This window comes from Silurus meridionalis, chromosome 16 (assembly GCF_014805685.1).
Source record: "Silurus meridionalis isolate SWU-2019-XX chromosome 16, ASM1480568v1, whole genome shotgun sequence".
Classification (NCBI taxonomy): Eukaryota; Metazoa; Chordata; class Actinopteri; order Siluriformes; family Siluridae; genus Silurus; species Silurus meridionalis.
In genome coordinates, this window is record NC_060899.1 from 6659439 (window position 1) to 6678789 (window position 19351).

A 19351-nucleotide genomic window follows, 5' to 3' on the forward strand; every position below is an offset into this window, starting at 1 on the left:
AAAAGGAATAAATGATGAAAGACACTCCTGACTCTAACTTGCCACAACATCCATCCTTATTTGCACAATTTGAAGTAATTCAAAAAGAAGGTTTTGGCTCATGATCATTTTAATACGAACACGATTTCAAAAAAGTTGGGACACTGTACAAATTGTGAATAAAAAAGAAATGCAATAATTTACAAATCTCATAAACTTTCACAATAGAATATAGATAACATATCATATGTTGAAAGTGAAACATTTTGAAATATCATGCCAAATACCGGCTCATTTTGGATTTCATGAGAGCTACACATTTCAAAAAAGTTGGGACAGGTAGCAATAAGAGGCCGGAAAAGTTAAATGTACATATAAAGAAACAGCTGGAGGACGAATTTGCAACTTATTAGGTCAATTGGCAATATGATTGGGTATAAAAAGAGCCTCTCAGAGTGGCAGTGTCTCTCAGAAGTCAAGATGGTCAGAGGATCACCAATTCCCCCAATGCTGCGGCGAAAAATAGTGGAGCAATATCAGAAAGCAATTTCTCTGAAAAAAATTGCAAATAGTTTGAAGTAATTATCATCTACAGTGCATAATATCATCTAAAGATTGAGAGAATTTGGAACAATCTCTGTGCGTGAGGGTCAAGGCCGGAAAACCGGATCTTCTGGCCCTTAGACAGCACTGCATCACATACAGGAATGCTACTGTAATGGAAATCACATCATGGGCTTCTTCCAGAAAACATTGTCGGTCAACACAATCCACCGTGCCATTCGCCGTTGCCGGCTAAAACTCTATAGGTCAAAAATGAAGCCATATCTAAACATGATCCAGAACGATGCAGGCGTTTTCTCTGGGCCAAGGTTTATTTAAAATGGACTCTGGCAAAGTGGAAAATTGTTCTGTGGTCAGACAAATCAAAATTTGAAGTTCTTTTTGGAAAACTGGGACGCCATGTCATTCGGACTAAAGAGAATAAGGACAACCCAAGTTGTTATCAGTGCTCATTTCAGAATCCTGCATCTCTGATGGTATGGGTTTGCATAAGTGCTTGTGGCATGGGCAGCTTACACATCTGGAAAGGCACCATCAATGCTGAAAGGTATATCCAAGTTCTAGAACAACATATGCTCCCATCTGGACGTCGTCTCTTTCAGGGAAGACCTTACATTTTCCAACATGACAATGCCAGACCACATACTGCATCAATTACAACATCATGGCTGCATAGAAGAAGGATCCAGGTACTGAAATGGCCACCCTGCAGTCCAGATCTTTCACCCATAGAAAACATTTGGCGCATCATAAAGAGGAAGATGCGACAAAGAAGACCTAAGACAGTTAAGCAACTAGAAGCCTGTATTAGACAAGAATGGGACAACATTCGTATTCCTAAACTTGAGCAACTTGTTTCCTTAGTCCCCAGACCTTTGCAGACTGTTATAAAAAGAAGAGGGGATGCCACACAGTGGTAAACATGGCCCTGTCCCAACTTTTTTGAGATGTGTTGATGCCATGTAATTTAAAATCAACTTATTTTTCTTAAAATTATACATTTTCTCAGTTGAAACATTTGATATGTCATCTATGTTGTATTCTGAATAAAATATTGAATTTCGAAACTTCCACATCATTGCATTCTGTTTTTATTCACAATTTGTACAGTGTCCCAACTTTTTTGGAATCAGGTTTGTAGATATTAAATCAGTGTTTGACTCATTGTGTGCTAATAGTAACATTAGAGTCTTTTCACATAAACCGAGTTGATTAAGGAAGGAAGAGTCTTGTGACAAAAATAATAATAGGAACATTATAGCCATAATAAATCATAGTATTTTGGATACTTAAGTACATTTGAGAGCAAATACTTTTGTATTTTTATTTAAGTGAAAGTTTAAAGGGAGCATTTTTACTGGAATCATATTTTGCATACTTTATCTCTACTTTATCTCAACTACATTGTTTGTGTACTTCATCCACTGCTGATTATTACTTATTATAAGTGCTGTATGTCCAGCTAGAATTGAAGCTAGTGTAATTAAAGTTGGTTTAAACGAAGAAAACCAGCTAATGTATTTAGCTAATGTAGTAAATTAATGTTTGAAAATTAGGTGAAAAATTACCTCAGCATATTTAGATGAAGTTAATGACATACATTTACATGTAAAGCATTTTTGCAGATGCCCTTATCCAGAGTGATGTACAAAAGTGCTTCGAATTTCCCAACACTGGTTCACTTGTTTTTATATATATATATATATAAAGTCATAAAACATGGAACATTAAAGTCATAAAACAGGAAAAATAAAGTCATAAAACAGGGAAAATAAGTGTCAGGCAAAGTAACCGGCAAAGTAAACAACTTGTTTAACTTTTAAAACATTTATTTACAATTGAAACTGCCATGATGCCAAACTTAGCCCATTCTACTAATGTGTGGTGTACAGCCATGTTAGAGCAGATAGATTGGGTGGATATTTAGAAGAGAAAAACTGATCCTTCAAGTCAAGTCAAAAAGCTTTTATTGTCATTTCAACCATATATAGCTGACACAGTACACAGCGAAATGAGACAACGTTCCTCCAGAACCCTGGTGCTACATTAAACAACATAAAGCTACGTAACAAAAAAACACAGCGCCAAGGACTAGTAAGTGTCCTCGCCACATAAGCATCGTGTGCAACCTGGTGCAAAACAGTTAATTTTTTTGGAATCGTATTGGGTTTTTCTAACACTCAAGAAAAAAAAAAAATTCTACTTCCAAACGAGTCAATTAAGGATGTTTTTTGAAATATTCCATCATGCTATTACACACATTGACCAGCAGATCTCGCCAATGAGCAGCGAAAGAGAAGTCGGAACTCCAGCCTGGAAGCGAAGCATGGATTCAGATCAGATGACAAACCGGTCCTGAGTTCCGTGCACTGAGGATCAGAGTGGGCGGGAGGGGAAATAGGAATCCCCCCTCTCTCTCTCTCTCTCTCTCTCACACACACACACAGACACACACACACACACTCTCTGTTTCAGAGACTGGACACACTCAATGAGTCGGGAATCCTCAGAGTAGAAGCTGTGTATATCCGAGTGGAGAACTTACACCACTTCTTTCATTTCGACTTCTCCATACAATGTGAGGAAATGGCCGAGCAAAGGTGAGAGCGTCGAAGCTTTTTTTCTTTTCTAATGGTTAAAGTTAAGAGTTTGCAAGTCTTTTTTGAGGTTTTCTTTTTAGTCTTTAGACTTCTCGTGTCCTTGAAACCGTGGCGCGTTTGTTTGTTTGTTTGTTTGTTTGTTTCTCGGAGCGACTTTAGTTGTTTCGGCGTTGTTTGAAGGTTAGAAAAGCAACCAAGTTGTACTTGTTAAAAAAAAACCCTCAACATGTGATTTAACACAGTTTTAAATCTAAATATATATTAGCTGTCTATATTTCATTCATTTTTTAACCTACCTGTTTATAATTTATGTTTATAATTATGTCCATTGATGTTTACACTATTGATTTCACCATTATACCTGGTGTAGAAACATGATTTCACGTGCTTATTTGTGAAAATATAAAAAAAAAAAAGGTATATGTCACTACCAACATATCCTCTGTTTATAGACTGTCCAACTGTATTTCTTTCTATATTGTAGATTGTGTCCCTTTTTATTATTATTATTAGTTATAAGCACTAAATTGTAAACCTGCACTCAAACCTGTGTAATGCTCCTTTATCCAGTTCATCTCAGAGGGTCTGATCTCTCCAAACTTCTCCTTTCTAGTTTATTACTTATTTATTACAATGAATTATTATGTAACAAACAGTAAAACTAGTGCAAAAAGTCATACTATAGTTATGAGATTCATTAAAGCAATGCAAACCAAAGTACACAGAGTGTGGGAGTTTGGATAGTTTGTGTGCTCTGAATAAACAGAAGAGATGTAAAGAGTCCTCAGCTCGGGTCGGTGATTTAGGTGAGGGAAGGATTTTTTTTTTTTGCCAGAAAACAAGATCAGACACGCTCTTTATACGTGTCCTATCCCTGCATGTGGTTTACCAGCTTTGTTGGGTCGCTTAAAAAAAAGTCCCTCAAGGCGCTTGACCTGCTGTGTATTCTGGAGCTGTGGCATGGGCGTGCTTATAATCCTGTTATAGACAATGTGTTGCTGAGTGGCCATGTATTCGCAACATAAGAATTTAGTACTAAACCCGGAGGAGAGAGAAATCAGTAGCCTGGACGTCTGCAACAATTAGCTTCCATGTCCTGGCTTTTTATTCACAGTGGCCTGGTGGAGCAGAAGGTGAAAAGAGAGATTCAAAGTTTACTGTTTACAAAAGTGTAGTATTTGGGATTTGGCGCTGGATAAAAACGACTTTTGTGAAGGACCTGGACGAAGCATTTATTTCAAATCCCACCCCCCTGTTTCACTACACAGCAGATCTGGTGATGGGTGGGACATTTTTAATTATAGGTGTGCATTTTATTATTTAATTGTAATTGTTTTCATTATTTAATTAATCAGAGAGCAGTATCTTTACACGAATCAGGAGCAGACATTTATGAAAACAGTCTTGTAGTTAAACACACTGTATCTGGAGACAATGATGATGCCAGGCTCAACTTTCTTTGAAAACTTTCAAAGATAGAACGCCAAATCAGCTGTCGAGCTTCATTGTTTTCGTAGCTTATATTTTTTTGCTAATAAACTGCTTCAAAAAAGTGTGTTATTACACTATATTAGCTACATGTCTATATGCAGTATACATGCTTGCTGATGAATGTGTACATCACGTGCCCAAATGAGGTACCAGCATTCCTGAAATTTTAGCAACGTAGAATATCAGAGGCCCTGTATAGCCATGGGTCTTGCCTTTAACGCTCATTGTGTGCCACATGTGACGCCGAGCTCGTTGCGAACGCTTCAGTGCTCTCGGATAATCGACCGCTCCATCACTTATGCCTCTTCTTCCAGGTGTCAATGAGCGTATATTTACCACGTTTCTATGATTTGTACTGATCTCCGTCCCTGTCGCTCATTGCGTCCCTTTCAAACGTGTAAAATATTCATTATGCCATATGGAGGAGTTTGATGATAGAATGTCTTTCTGCTGATTTTGTTACTCCATGATCAGAAGTAATGACTCAAAACTTCATACATAACTTTGTGGATAGATTAGCTGGAAACAAAATGAAACGTATCTACGTTTAGATGTGAGCTACATTTTCAGGAGTCTTTTTTGTCGTATAAATGTGAAGAGAAAGAAAAAATAGAGGACAGTGAGAGAGCGAGAGATTATGGCTGTAATAATGGCGTCGTTGCTGATGGTTTATTCCGTACTTTATTTCGATTCCTCACACCATCATCCAACTTGTTGTTGATGTTGTCTGTTGAGCATCCATTTTATCTATACAATCCATGTAAACAATAATGCTAAGTTTCAGGAGCACGTCTTTCAGTGCTGAGAACAGATGGATCTTTCCCAGGCTGTAGGCTACATGTCTCACCCCTCAATCGCCTGTTTAAGACCGACTAAGACTCGAGCGCTCTACGTACTTTGTACTTTGTAGTGGCTTGGAAAATGGATTTTGGTTCCTTGGCTTGTGGTCGGGACTTAATTACTAGTTTCCTCTTCTGGAGCTTCTCAGACTAAATTACAAATTGCCTTGACTCTGCTGAGAGAGAAAAAAAAAAAGAGGAAAACCCCAAAACAAACGTTTTGTTTGCCAGCATGTCTTTCCTAATAAAACTCGAGTATTGAGAGGCACAGGTGGGCCGAGTAGAAGATCTGGTGAAGATTATTGGTTTCGGTTGGATCAGGTGCAGCTCAGCCTTGTGCATACCTGCGCAAACATTTTACAGGCTGTTACAATTGAGAATTGCAAAGAAACGTCCTTCATGTAGCATTCTCAAGGTTATCAGAACAAACCAATTTGGCAAAACGGCAGACCACGGATCACGTACGAAATAGGCAAATGTCAAAACTAAATTGCTTTTCGAATTCTCTTTGTTTTCATGCTAATACAATCGATCCCACCCGAAAACAATGCACACGATCATGGCATTTTGTATTATTGACGATTTCTTGTGAAGACAGTAATATGACACAGAGCTGTAGAAATTGTCAAAAAACAAAACAGACGTATGATTTGGATGAACAGGTCATGAAGAGGCGCAGTAATATGTGCTACTCTGATACCCATTCAGATCAGCTCGCCTCTTTAGACATAACTTCCAGCCGACAATACAAAATCCAATTGCTTCGAATGCAAAGGGTTAAATGTACAGATATCAGGTTAACACTGAGATCGATGGATACACAGCACATTTCCACCTCAGCATACCGTCTTGCTGTAAGACACTATACATAAAATATAAAGATATCCTCCAGTCTATTGCGCAAAATTAGTTCGATGCCTGTGCTGCTCCGTAGTAGAGCCTTTAATCTGTTGCAGTCAATTAAAGGGTCTTTGGACTCTGCACAACATTGTTTAATATCATAAATGCTTATTACTCATATTAAAAAGCATTATGCATGTGGCCAAGAAGTGATCATTGTGTTTGATTAGTCACATGCAGATAAAACGCCAATGGACAGAGGAAATCAGCGTCAACTAACCCAGTGTCCTTCCTGCTGCTGAAGTAGAACACCGAGATGTCCACTGTGTGCTTCAGAATCACTGTTAAATTTAGGCCTGTGATTACTGGCTGGAAAAAAGTGTCTCGTGTGTGTGGGGTGGGTGGTGAAAATAGCTTAATGTAGGCAAAATAAGTTCCTCTATATGCGGATGGGGAAGGACATCACACTCCCCTTTATATTTATAGTGTTACAGCAGAGAAGATTCGAGTTTGGATCCACACATGCACACGCTGACATACACATCGGCCTCACTGTCCTGCCTTTTCCTGTCTGTCCACTCTGAAATGCTCTAGATTGTTCCACTCTATGGAAAGGTGTCTCTTTTATCCGCATATGCCTGGAGGCCATCTCTCTCTCTCTGTCTCTGTCTCTGTCTCTGTCTTTCTCTCTGTATATCAGCAACCTGAGCAAACACTGATAGATGACAATGAATTTTATTGCTGCACTGTTTAATTTGGTGTGGTGGCCTTTTAAATGGCGTTTTGTTTGTTCCTTTTTCATAGGTTTAAAGTTGCTACTTGAAATGTTCGTTTTCAAAACGCTCTCCGTCTACAATGCTATTTTTTTCCCCGTCTGAAAACACTGATATCACTATACCCCCTGGTCTTTAATCCCACCCTCCCCCCCCCAAAAAAAACCTGTGACCTGCAGCATTTCCATAAGCTGTTTATGCATTTCCCATCTGTCAGAATCAATGCAACCGCAAATGAACATTTCTTTGAAAAGAGCAATCTGAAGGTTGTAGAAAGTGACATGAATTCAACAGCATCGCTCAATAAATTGTTTGTTTCTAGTTGAAAGGTGGGGAAGTCACATGACACTAAGACATGAAAACAGCATTTTCAAAAATCGCTGGTGGACAGAAAAGATGTCTTAGTGTGGCCCAGAGGCCAAAACGTGGTAAAGAAGATGCATTTTTTTGGATTAACGTGCACACACACACACACACACACACTGGCGATGAGAGCTGCTGCATGTAGGCTCGAGCTGAAAAGCTCCATTGTGGCCTCGGGTGCAGCTGAAGCTTTTGTTCACATGCAAATCACTCGCAGGACGTTCACATGCATTTGCAAGCCATGCCTCAAAATTTGGGCTGCATATTGCAGGTCACGAAAAGTGGTGTTCTTTACACGCTCTCAGCAACAGCTGCTTGTGTGTGTGTGAGACCATGCTTATGGGTCTGACCGTGTCACTGACTAAGGTGATGAATAACCGAGGAACTCTGTGCACTGAAACATTCCTCTGTTTGGATTGATGACTTGCACTCATGACATGACCCTCATCTGGGTCACGCACTTTTTCATCATCTTTACTTTCAAGCAACAAGAATCAGAGTTCTATATCTTTTCTCTCCGAGTCACTCTTTTTAACCTCGAGATCACGAGTCGATGGATTGTGACACATGATCTATGCGCTGGGAGGTGACGTTATGTTGGATTCACACTTCTGCGTCTGTTAGTGATGTGAAGACTGCAACTATGAGACATTTTACTACTCATACACACTGTACATGTGTGGGCTGGAGCTGGTCCAGGAGATTTACACCACAGAGGAGCTAAATCTGGCAAAAAACAGTGGGAGGGTGAACAAAGCCAAATGTGTTGTTGTTTATTCTGGTTCCTCATGTTGGCGTGATGAATATCTTTATTATAAATATAAATATTGGCATATAGAAAATAGTAGCATGTAGGCATCATGAAGTAGGTTAATCCAATGTCCGACGTGTGCTATATTAGTTCGAAGTAGACAGGGTTTATTCTCACATACTATATACAAGTACAGTCAACCCCTGATAATCCTCAATTCGTAACTCAGAGCTCGGAAATTTGCGGGTTCTCATTTGCAACCTATCTAACAGCAAACTGTGTTTTCACTAACAACTTTCATAAAGAATTTGCAAACACATTATTGTATTAAAGTGACATAATGTCTAGATGAATTCACTAAGGTACCATAGGGGCTGCAGGGGTGCGTCCAAAATTCACAGGTTTTCTGACCTTCCGGGGACCACTGTACAGTAGAGCAATTGTTGTGTTTGTTCATCATAGCTTATTAGGAATCTGACAGATAGACCAATAAAATTCTACAGAAATGTGCTCACTGTGACTATACTGTAGTTAGAAGAACATCCTGATGTCATCCTGGGTTTGGTTTTAATTGTTTAATTACTAATTTTCCTTTTTTTTAATCATACTGAGCTTTTATGGAAATGGACACCAAAATCCTTATCATACATGAAATTGGAATACAGCCTGAATGGAATGGCAGGCGCTCATAGGGCAATAGTTTTGGGTCTTAAATCTGTTTGGCTGAGCCACATTAAAAGCAGCAATTTTCTCAGCAAATGCTTAAATGTGACTAGGGCTAGGCGATCCTCAAGTAATTTGAGTACAAAAACGCATCGAGGCAAATAATTCGTTGAAAAATATGTCCAATGAAATACCCATGGAGCACCGTGTTTCCGGACCGGTATTACTGACGCACCACCTGCTAAACTCTGGACCGCTCTTGACAGGTATACGCTACAGAGAAAAAAAAGTCAGAATTACGAGAAATAATGGCAGAATTGTGAGAGAAAAATCGGAAATTAAGAAAACGGGCTTCCAAACAACAAAGAATGTAAAATGTAGGAACGGCGAAAAAAGCGATTCAGGCCAAAGAAAACTACAGAACGTTTCCAACGTTTCGGATGATTTCAATCTTTTAAAAAACGAAAAGAAAACACAGTAAAAATGAAAACGTAAAAAAGAAAATTCAGAAAAAAGGAAACAAACGACTTGCTTATTTTAAGAGACTTCTGTTATTTTCTCTTGTATATTCAGTATTGCTCTTTAATGAAGAAAAAGTCATTCTTATCGGATTACTCGATTAATCGATGGAATACTCGATTTCTAAAATAATCGATAGCCACAGCCCTAGTGGCCACATCACAATCATGTTTTTAATCAAACCATCACACTACAGCCGTCAATCCATTCCGATCCAAAGAAGTTTTGTTACTCAGCAAGGAAATGTTAAAAGATTACATTTCATAGTGGAAGAATGATTAATTGCCACTTATTATTAATGAATGAAGTTATGAATTAAACACTGGATCTTATCGCATTGTTATTGTCATGACTTTGCGTCAATCGTACGAACACCTTTGACAAATTCGCCACGAGGCACGCACTTTGAGCTTCGTCCGCTTATAAATGCTTACTGTTGTATTATTGTTCCACTGTTAGGAAAAAAAGATCTCAATTTGTTCAGAAAAGATCACAACAAGCCTCTTCAGGCTCTTTAGTGTCACAGAGTATTCGTGCCTCCCAGATACTCTGTACTCTGTGGTGTAGCCTAAAGCGGCTGTCGTTAGATCATTAGAGGCGCAGTAGGGGCACGTCTGCGGCTGTCTGAAACAAACTGCCTTAAAACAAGAGCGAGCCCTCGAGCTCCAACTCCATTCTTCAATCTTTAACTCCCAGGCTGCCTCTCTCCCTCCGATCAGAGGTGGGCTGCTCACTCGCTTTTACGCTCTTTTAATGAACTGATCCTAAAGCGTAACAGCAGTCCTCATTATTAGTGGCTTTCAAAAATATACTCCAGAGCTTTTATTCAGAAGCGCTTCTGTACGTTCGCATCTTTGTTCAGACTTGGGGTTAAGAAGGCGGGCAGATGTGCACTTCATTAAGGTTATTAAGGTGTTACATTGGGTTTCGTCTTTCTGCGCAAAAGGGCAGGGCGGGTGCACCAGTTTGTTTTTCGCTGGAAACGGACTGGTGTAAAAATGATTGACTGTTTCGATGCTTGTTTCAGTCTCGGTGGAACACCAGGTGAAGTCTCAGGTTCACTGGTGGCGGGACGATGACATTTGCGATTTTTTTTTTCCTCTGGATTTTTTATTCATTTTTATTTGTATTGGGCTTTCAACAATGCGCACTGTCTCAAAGCAGGAGTCAATATATAGACAACATAACTGTATTTCATCCATCACGTGATCCGTGCTATGCTGAAACGATTGACTCTTTTTACCCAGGTACCGGATGAGCTGAACCAGGGCATACTTACAGTACAGAGCAACAAAATGATCCTTATTAATGTCTCACTAAACCACGCTTTACTGGTTCATTTCCTTTTTCTAAGCGACACATCATCACAGTGATTTCGCTTTATCTTATACTCAGTGATAGGCAGAGGCAGCGGTCTAAAATAAAAAAAAGAATTAAACATTTGAAAGCAGTTTCAAAATAAAAGAATTTAAATTTTTAACGGGGAAACAAACAATGGAAACATTGAAAACAAGAAACGAGACCACTGTACAAAGACGCCAACATACGCTGGACAATAAGAAACTGGAACAGAGGATGGTGAAAGTGAGGCATAGGTGCAAGTGATCAGGACATGTGACATGCTAGATTTCAATAAGAAACTATTAATTTTACTAATATTATTTTTCATTAGTATTTTACGTCGGCACATGATAAAACACCACCTGACACCCCTTACTTTCATGTGTGACATGTTTTGCAAAACCGGAATTGTTGCTTCGTCATGTCGTGTTGTTCTGCAATCCGTGTAAGCAATGTGGAGAGAGAGAGAGAGAGAGAGAGAGAAACATATTTGGTAATTTATTTACAAAAGTAGCGAAAAAATGGCATAATGTAATTTCAGATCACAGAGGCTGTAAACAATTTTCTAATGACTGTTCTATTGAAAAGAAAATTGTTCAACAGGCCATTATTTTCCACCTAACAATGTACCGCAGATAAACGAATGTCGCCCTGATAAACGAATAATTGAAAGAATCAGTAGTGGAGGGTTTATACACATTATAATTTTATTAATAAAAAACTAATAGGAGCCGCCTGGGAGTGTTTACTTCTGGAAAGCTGATTAATGTGATGGGAGCTCAGGATTTAGGTAAACAAACATAACACACGCAGCGCTGTATTTACAATGTTGGAAGGCAATTACACAACGCGTTGTGCTCTGCCCAGATGTAAATCAGTACACACACGTCTACAGTGTTAGGATTTCGGAATCAGTTTTGATGACAGTTCCATTGCTGTCATCAGCGGCATTAGTATCAGTGTTTCCGCATAGAAAAAAAAAACAAACTGGTTGTCTGGTCAGAGATCGCACGTGTTAACAGTTCCTCGTGGTAGCACTATCGCAGCAGAGAAGAGCAGCCTGTTTTTATTATTTTCCTTTCGCTTTATATGTTCCAGTAAGCCAGATTCCAGCCTGCAGTCACCACTCCTGCTTTACGCTCAGGATGTCGACCACATGTTCCTTTCTTCTGAACATCTGAGAAGCCAGAGACTGCATAGAGACCACACCATAAATACTGTGTGTGTGTGTGTGTGTGTGTGTGTGTGTGTGTGTGTGTGTGTGTGTGTGTGTGTGTGTACACATATGTATGGTTTAAGAATGAAGCAGTGAGTGATACAGCCTCATAAACCCAGAAACATTCATTAATCCTTCACCTTTGATTCTTTTTCTTTCGCTCTTGTATAAAATTCTTGCTTTTGCTTTCTCTCGCTATCAGTTCATTTGCCATTTTAGTGCTCTCTAATACAAAGAGATGTCATGAGAGCAAGTGATAGTGAGAATCCTCTTTCTGCAACACAGACACAGCCATGAGTAAAGACTCCACACATAAAACATGGGTCTGCCCAATCAAATAGAAAAAAAAGTATGTAAGTATACTTTATTTGAAGACTAATCATTGTCTGTGTACATAGATTCAGACCCGAGGCTGGCTGGCTACCCACAGAGAACAGAGAAAAGATTATGTCATGTCAAAATGTTGTCATTAGCTGTGATTTTCGAAAAGCTTCCTATCAGGGTTCTTCCATAAGGATTGTACCAAATAGTTTCCTTTTTTATGGGAAACATGTTAAATAAATAATAATAACTGAATAATTATTTTCCCTTCAACGTTGTTTTTAAACATTTTGCTTTCCTGGCTTGGTTTACTTGGTACCCCCTCAGAGTGTAGGTTTGAATTAGACTCTGAATAAAATGTTGAGTCTAATCTAAGTCGAGGTCAAAAGCATTACAGACATATTTTCTCAGCAACACACCACCATGTTGTTCTCGTGGCCAGTTCCATATCAGTTTTGTTAAGTCTGTTCCCTCATCATCAAATTCTAAAAACAGTAATATATCCAAATCTTACTTTCCGACCTTGTGTTTACTATAGTGGAGTTCATGAACCCTAGAAGAGTAAAAAAGTATGATATTACGCATGGAAAATGAAGTAAACATTTCCCCAAATGTATCTTAATTACTTAATTATGCATAGCAACAGAGTAAAATACTTTGTTATCGTCCACCACTGCAAGTCACATTTAAGTTTGAATGTTTGTGTGCAGAATTAAACATGTTAAACATGATGGACATTACACCACTGCAAAGGTACAATTTGTGCACCTGTAGTTAAAACCCTAGCGTACCCTGTCGCTATTCTCATTATACTGTTAATACTGATAATTTCACAGGGCAGTAATAAATCTACCCTCTTGTAGCTCAAGGTTAACATGCCCCCCCTGTGTTTTTTAATTGACATCAGCGACCGTGTCGGCTGCTCTTAAGCGAATTACCGTACACATAAACTGTGTGGAAATGTTGGTTGCATCCTTTGCATCCTTTGTAACCTTGGCATTAACAACTCAACTTTTACAAATTTACTCAGCAAATGACTGTAACTCACGCAGTCATGCTCCATGAGTCACTGGTGTATTTCAGATTTTTGGCATAATGAGAGACGGGGCAAAAAAGGCCAAGGTCGTTTCTACGCTAGACCAATGATTGTTTGTGCTGAGCCATTCACATTCTTGCCTATTTATTTCCAGCACTTTCCCTTTCCTGTTATGTGTTTTCCGCCCGCTGGAGTTGTCAGGGGTCAACCCTGGAGTGGTTCTTTTGTTTCACCGGGCATTTGTTGGCATTTAAAAAGTCCCCAGTGGAGTTTGCTGCCTTGACCAGGAACCATGCGTTTTTTGCGACGTGTATGTGGGGACGGATTTAGCCAGCGCACCAGGCACCTGATATCTACTGACCAGGCTTCATCCTTCCTGCTTTCCGTGTGTATAGAGACTTTTTTAAAGATTGGGGTGATTAAGGGCATTTGTCTGCCACTATATTCCGCAAGCCTGTGAGTATTTCTGTAACAAACTTCCTCCACCCCAAAGCAATGTCATTCAGTGTCTGCTCATTTAACATGCATCATTGAAAACATCAGATCATTCTCAAAGCACACACTGTGATATGTGCCTTTTTTCTTCAGAGGCATGGTTTTATAGCCCCACGTGGATACCCTGAAGCCTTACACTCCCAAAAAACATTTTATGTAGAAAGCTTCCTCTTGCTTCAGGGCATAAACTCATCTGGATCCTGCTGCTATAAACATAAAGACTTGTCTCGTCTCACACTGAAAATCCTCTCAACACATTCAGTACTGTTTACTTTACTCCTCCACACCTGGTCACACTAATGAGATATATATATATATATATATATATATATATATATATATATATATATATATATATATATATATCCAACAATCCTTTGTCAGAGTCTTTTCAGGGTCCGATTCCCCTTAATGCTTTTCTCTCAGGGAGTTTTTTCCCTTTTTAATGTGACTTTGCCCATTAGGGATTTTAATCTAATCGCACCAACACGCTACATCAGAGTCACTTCTTAAATGTTGATGTAGCAGAAAAAACAGTAACATACTGTAGAAACATATAAAACTAACATCGTAGTAGCTGCATCATTCCTCCATATTGTGATGCCCAATAAGGTTTAGTAATCATTTAAACAAAATGTTTGTCAGTGCACATCTTTTTTTTAATCTCCTGATTAAATGGGTGTGTGAAAAAGTGGCTAATTTTGTGTTTTTAATGATTTATACTGAAAGTCACGCAAGAGACAAATCTCAAAACAATCCCGAAACAAACCGAGCAGAACGTGCTTATGAAGTGGAAACCTTCACCCCATGGTATTAACCTTTAACCTGTAGAACAAGACTCTGCAGATAATTTCCTGTCAGAAACCCAAACAGCCTTTAACGTCAAAAAGTGCGCATGACAATCCCGGCCATTGTGCGTAATCAGGTGAGCAGCTAGCACAGATGCTAACCCCGGCATTTCTTTAATTGTAGATGGTAGATTAACCTTGCCTTGCTTCTAATCGCAGGGTTAATAGCTTACCCCCATTAAATCTCCTGGAAACACAGTGTTTAATAGGTTGCCTAAAAATGCAGTTGTAGTAGAAGAATCCGCCGAGCATGCCATCGTGGTTTCCCCAAAGATTCGCCATATTCAGCGATAAATATGCACATGTACACTTTATACATACATGCAGGATGTTTTAAGTGGCTTGTCAATACAAAGCCCACAACAGTCATGTGTTTTCAAATGATTGCACAACTTTAAATAAGTTTGAAGCAATATCCTACCTAAGGCTCTTTAAGCTCTTCCTTTGAATGCCATAAGCTGTTTTGTTTGTGGTATTATGTGTCTTTTGGCAGTACATTGCCATGAAACTCAATAAACCAGTTTGTTAGCAAGGATGTGTAACCTGTTTATTGTCTTTAGCCGAAACACTCAATACTGACACCGGTGGTTTGTTTCTTAAAGCAGCGTTCACGTAAATTACACTTATGCAGCGCTATTCAGTGCCAGTGGAGCCAGTACGAGGCTATTCATGCAGTTTGTGTGTGTGCGTGTGTGCGTGTGTGTGTGTGTGTGTGTGTGAAAATTGTGTGCATTCCTCAGACAAAATGGACAATGCTGATAGGATTATTTTCATATCAGGGTCCAGGAGACAAGCCGTACATTGTGCACGAGCTTACTGTCCATCACTTTCAAACACACACACACACACACACACACACACACACACACACACACACACACACACAGCACAGAGAGAGTTAATCTAATTAGTATTAGTGTTAGCAAACTAGTTTTTGTATTAGTGGTGGTGTTAATTTTAGTAGTATTAGTTATGTTTGCAGTGTCAATATTAGTCAAGTCACTCGTATTTGTATTGTAAATGGTGTAGATTGCTTTAAGGGCTTTTACTATTCCTTCTGTTGACTTCCATTCACACACAATGCCCAAAACGCAAGCCCGATGCAAAGTAGATTCAGATTTCGTTTCATCGAAGTACGGTGAACAGCGACCTCCGAACTTGTATCACACAAACACGTAAAAGAAGATCGACACATCAAGGCGTGACTTTTTCAGAAAATCTAACATGGAGAAAGCTTTGGGGAAAAAAAATCTGAAATTAAATCAATCAAATAGAAGCTGTTCCTATTAGGACAAGGTGCTTTATGCTTGTCAAATGTACATTACAGCACAGTGAAATTCTTTCTTCGTATGTACCAGCAATGTTAAGCTTTGGTCAGAGCACAGGGACAGACATGATACAGCGTCCCTAGAGCAGAGAGGGTTAAGGGCCTCGCTCAAGGACACAAGAGTGTCAGCTTGGCAATACTGGGGGTTGAACCCCCAACTTTCCAATCAACTTTCCAACCAGAGCCTTAACTGCTGAGCTACCATTTTCCAAGAACAGAGGGTTTATTTAATTACATTTGCATGTGGTGTCATATTCGGTTGAAGAAATTCCACATGCTAAAAGTGTAGTGGGATCAGCAGTGCAATTTTGTTATGCTGTGTCGAGTTAGTAATGTTAGTAGGATTTGCATTGTTACACGGCCTGATTTACATGAATCCAAAATAAAATGCGCTTATTGGAATTAGTCTGTGCACTACATAGCTTTTACAGAGAGATGCTTAAATACATATCACCAGCTGAAGACACTCAAATGTGAATTTCTAAAAAAAAAAAACAATGTAGCTGAATATCACTGACAGGAAAGACATGGTAGTGTTCCCTCACAACACACACGCATACAGTTCGAGCATACACTTAACCAGGCAACAACACAAATGTTTACGTCTTCAGCGGTTCCCTTTCATGTGAACCTACAGTCATTAGGAAAGAAACGACAATAAAAAAAAAGGGGGGGGGGAATATATTTAGTTTCGCCGCTATCCCTCATCCTGTGCCAGTTTTGTTTCCCACATAATGTGCAAATCCCATCACTTTGTTGGTGTGTGTGTGAGATCAGGGATCGTGAAACTGAGAGCAGAGCTCCTGAGGGTTTTCTGCTAGATCGTTTAGCAGTACATGGCAGATTGCGGCGCTCAAAAGCTCGTCTTTTTGCTAAAAAAAAAAACCTTCACGAGACAACATGTGTATAGAGCAAACACAGCGTAGAGTCTTTCTGTCCAATCCATACACATACACTGCGGGAGTGTACAGTAAGTGTGCTATCAGTGGGAACATAGCAACAGCGCACTGTTTTCATCAAAATATTGTAACTAATAGCTGAACGTGCAATGCAACGATACTGGGGCAGACTGAGAGAGAGAGAGAGAGAGAGAGAGAGAGAGAGAGAGAGAGAGAGAGAATCAAAAATAAAAGTCAGAAGGACACAGGGCTTAGATGTACAATGTTAGTCCTTACCTATGTAACTTGTTCCTGAAGCTCACCACCAACTCACAATAAGCCCCGCCCACACCTCTGTCACTTAAACAATATAAATATGCTGAGACAGTTGAGAGCGTGAATAAAACAGGATGTGTTTATTTGTTCCGGTTCCACATGCTGTGTGAACAAAATTGATCGATTAAAAGGGATTTGTGTAGTTTTTTTTTTTTCTTTTTTTTTCAAACCCGAGTGAGAAAAGAACAGACGTGAGCCGAACTGAAGATGACGTAGATCTTCTTCAAATAAAAGCAAGACAGGTGATCATTAACCGACTTTCTCTTCGCTAAAGATAAAGTGTGTATGTGTTTGAGGTTCTGCTAATGTTCTACAACCTGTTCGTGGAGGTAAATCACCTTTAGTCTAGACTACGAGTCGCCTCGCGTTGCTATGGAGTGTTTTTGACCTCGGGTTAGACTTGCGTTAAATAAAGCATGCGGCAGCTCTAAGTGCCAGGTCTGACTCTGAAAACACTACCACTGACAAACAGCAGCGTAGGCACACTGTCTTCTACGATAACCCAGCATTATAAACTTCTTCATTTCCACATACTGTACTGTAACTGTACACTCACTGCTATACTGCAGTGGGTTTTTTCTGATTTGTAGATTTTTTATTTTTTTTTTTGTTCCTTCTGGTTTTTCCACTTACTCCAGTGTTATTCCGGGGGCCCTTTTTAAACTTTTTGGAATTAAAACAGAGCAACACACAAGACGCTCGTAATCCTGCAGCCAGGAGTCACTAAACACTTTGGCAGATTCAGAGTTGGAGCTAAATCAGCTCGCGTTCTTTTTCTTTTCCCTTCATTGCTCGCTGTGTCTCGTTCGACCCCTGCACAAGGCCATGCCATCATAATTACCAAGACGAATGGGCTCATTTAAAGATAATAACTTTTTCACATGATGCATTGCGCTTTAGCATTTGCGACAGTGGAGAAAATTAGGGATAACAAAACATCTCTCTCTTTCTCACCACACACACACACACCAACATTTCTCTGTCACACTTTAACCACTGCGATGACCCTGATGCTCCCCCATGACGCCATCCTTACAAAAGGACCCTTGAGTACCCTGTCTATTCTTAGGCAGTGTTCCAGTTATCTAGGTCTTAGTAGGTAATATTTAGCTCCTGCAGTTTGAGTGTCTCAGTGTCTAGGGTTTGATCGTTAAAAATAATAATGACAAAGGTTTGTGAACACCTGATCATAAGGTTCATATTTGCTGTTTAAAAAATCCCATCCCACATGTATTTCCCATATAAGATTTTGGAGTGCGATTGTGAAGATTTGCGCTCATTCAGCTACAGGGGTGTTAGTAAAAGTCAGGCACTGATTTAGGGTTAGGAGGCCTGAGGTTCAATAGAGCTCTATAGCAGGCCACTCAAGATCACACTCAAGAAGATGTTGGACTTCTGATCAGAAGGTTGTCAGTTCAAATGCCAGCACCACCAAGCTGCCACTGATGGGCCCTCGAGTAATGTCCTTAACTGATAATAATTGTAACGGTTTTGGAAAAAAGCACATGCCATGCTGAAAAAAATGAATGATGCTGAAATTTGGTGGGAATTTAGTGAATGATAGATCAGAGCGATTTCATTCAACCCTTTTGTGTAGTTCGGTGAATAGCTCAATCATTAGCTAAAATCTTTGGTCTATCTCTGTGTGTTTTTGTGTAATATTAGGGGTACAGAGTATGCTTTTTGAGACACAGCCGTAAATTCTCTTTGAGTATTGCGGTATTGATTTGGTACACAGCACAACCCATGTGATGAAAGGTTCTTGCAGAATTCGATTGCACTCAATCAGTCTGTTAGCTACTTAGCTACATATGACACACACTCGCACACTACACTTCAGCGGTCAATTTAAATGCGATCTGACGCAGTGTTCCGCAGTCATTCCTGGCACATGAGGAAAAAAATCCCATGGCATGTTTGGTGTCTAAGGGGAGCAGTTTGGCAGGAGCGACTGCTACACAGCCTTTTAAAGTTTACTATACTTTATACTTTATCGGTCACAAAACTCACGGTTCGGATCACATTACGATTTTTGAGTCACGGACCGGTTCATGTATTCGGATCAGCAAAAAAAGGGGAGGAGATAAATAGAATTTGTGTTCCATTTATTACAATAAAAGCAAAGAAATGCTCCCATACACTCAGGGAAAAAAACTGCAATCGTAATAATA

The 19351-nt window shown here is 39.5% G+C and overlaps 1 protein-coding gene across 4 annotated transcripts in view; it reads left to right on the plus strand.

The window, feature by feature from the left end:
• Positions 1-2910: 2910 nt before the first annotated feature.
• arhgap46b (Rho GTPase activating protein 46b) overlaps positions 2911-19351 on the plus strand; it is a 71347-nt gene continuing 54906 nt past the window's right edge. For 2 of the 4 annotated variants that reach the window (XM_046869387.1, XM_046869388.1), the window contains exon 1: positions 2911-3143. Coding sequence is in view for 2 of the 4 variants with exons in the window: in XM_046869388.1 (XP_046725344.1) it covers positions 3130-3143 (14 nt within the window). In the remaining 2 variants the exon portion in view is untranslated. Of the gene's footprint in view, positions 3144-13573; positions 13753-17303; positions 17423-19351 lie in introns of those variants that run through there. The other 2 variants (XM_046869386.1, XM_046869389.1) reach the window with 2 other exon arrangements.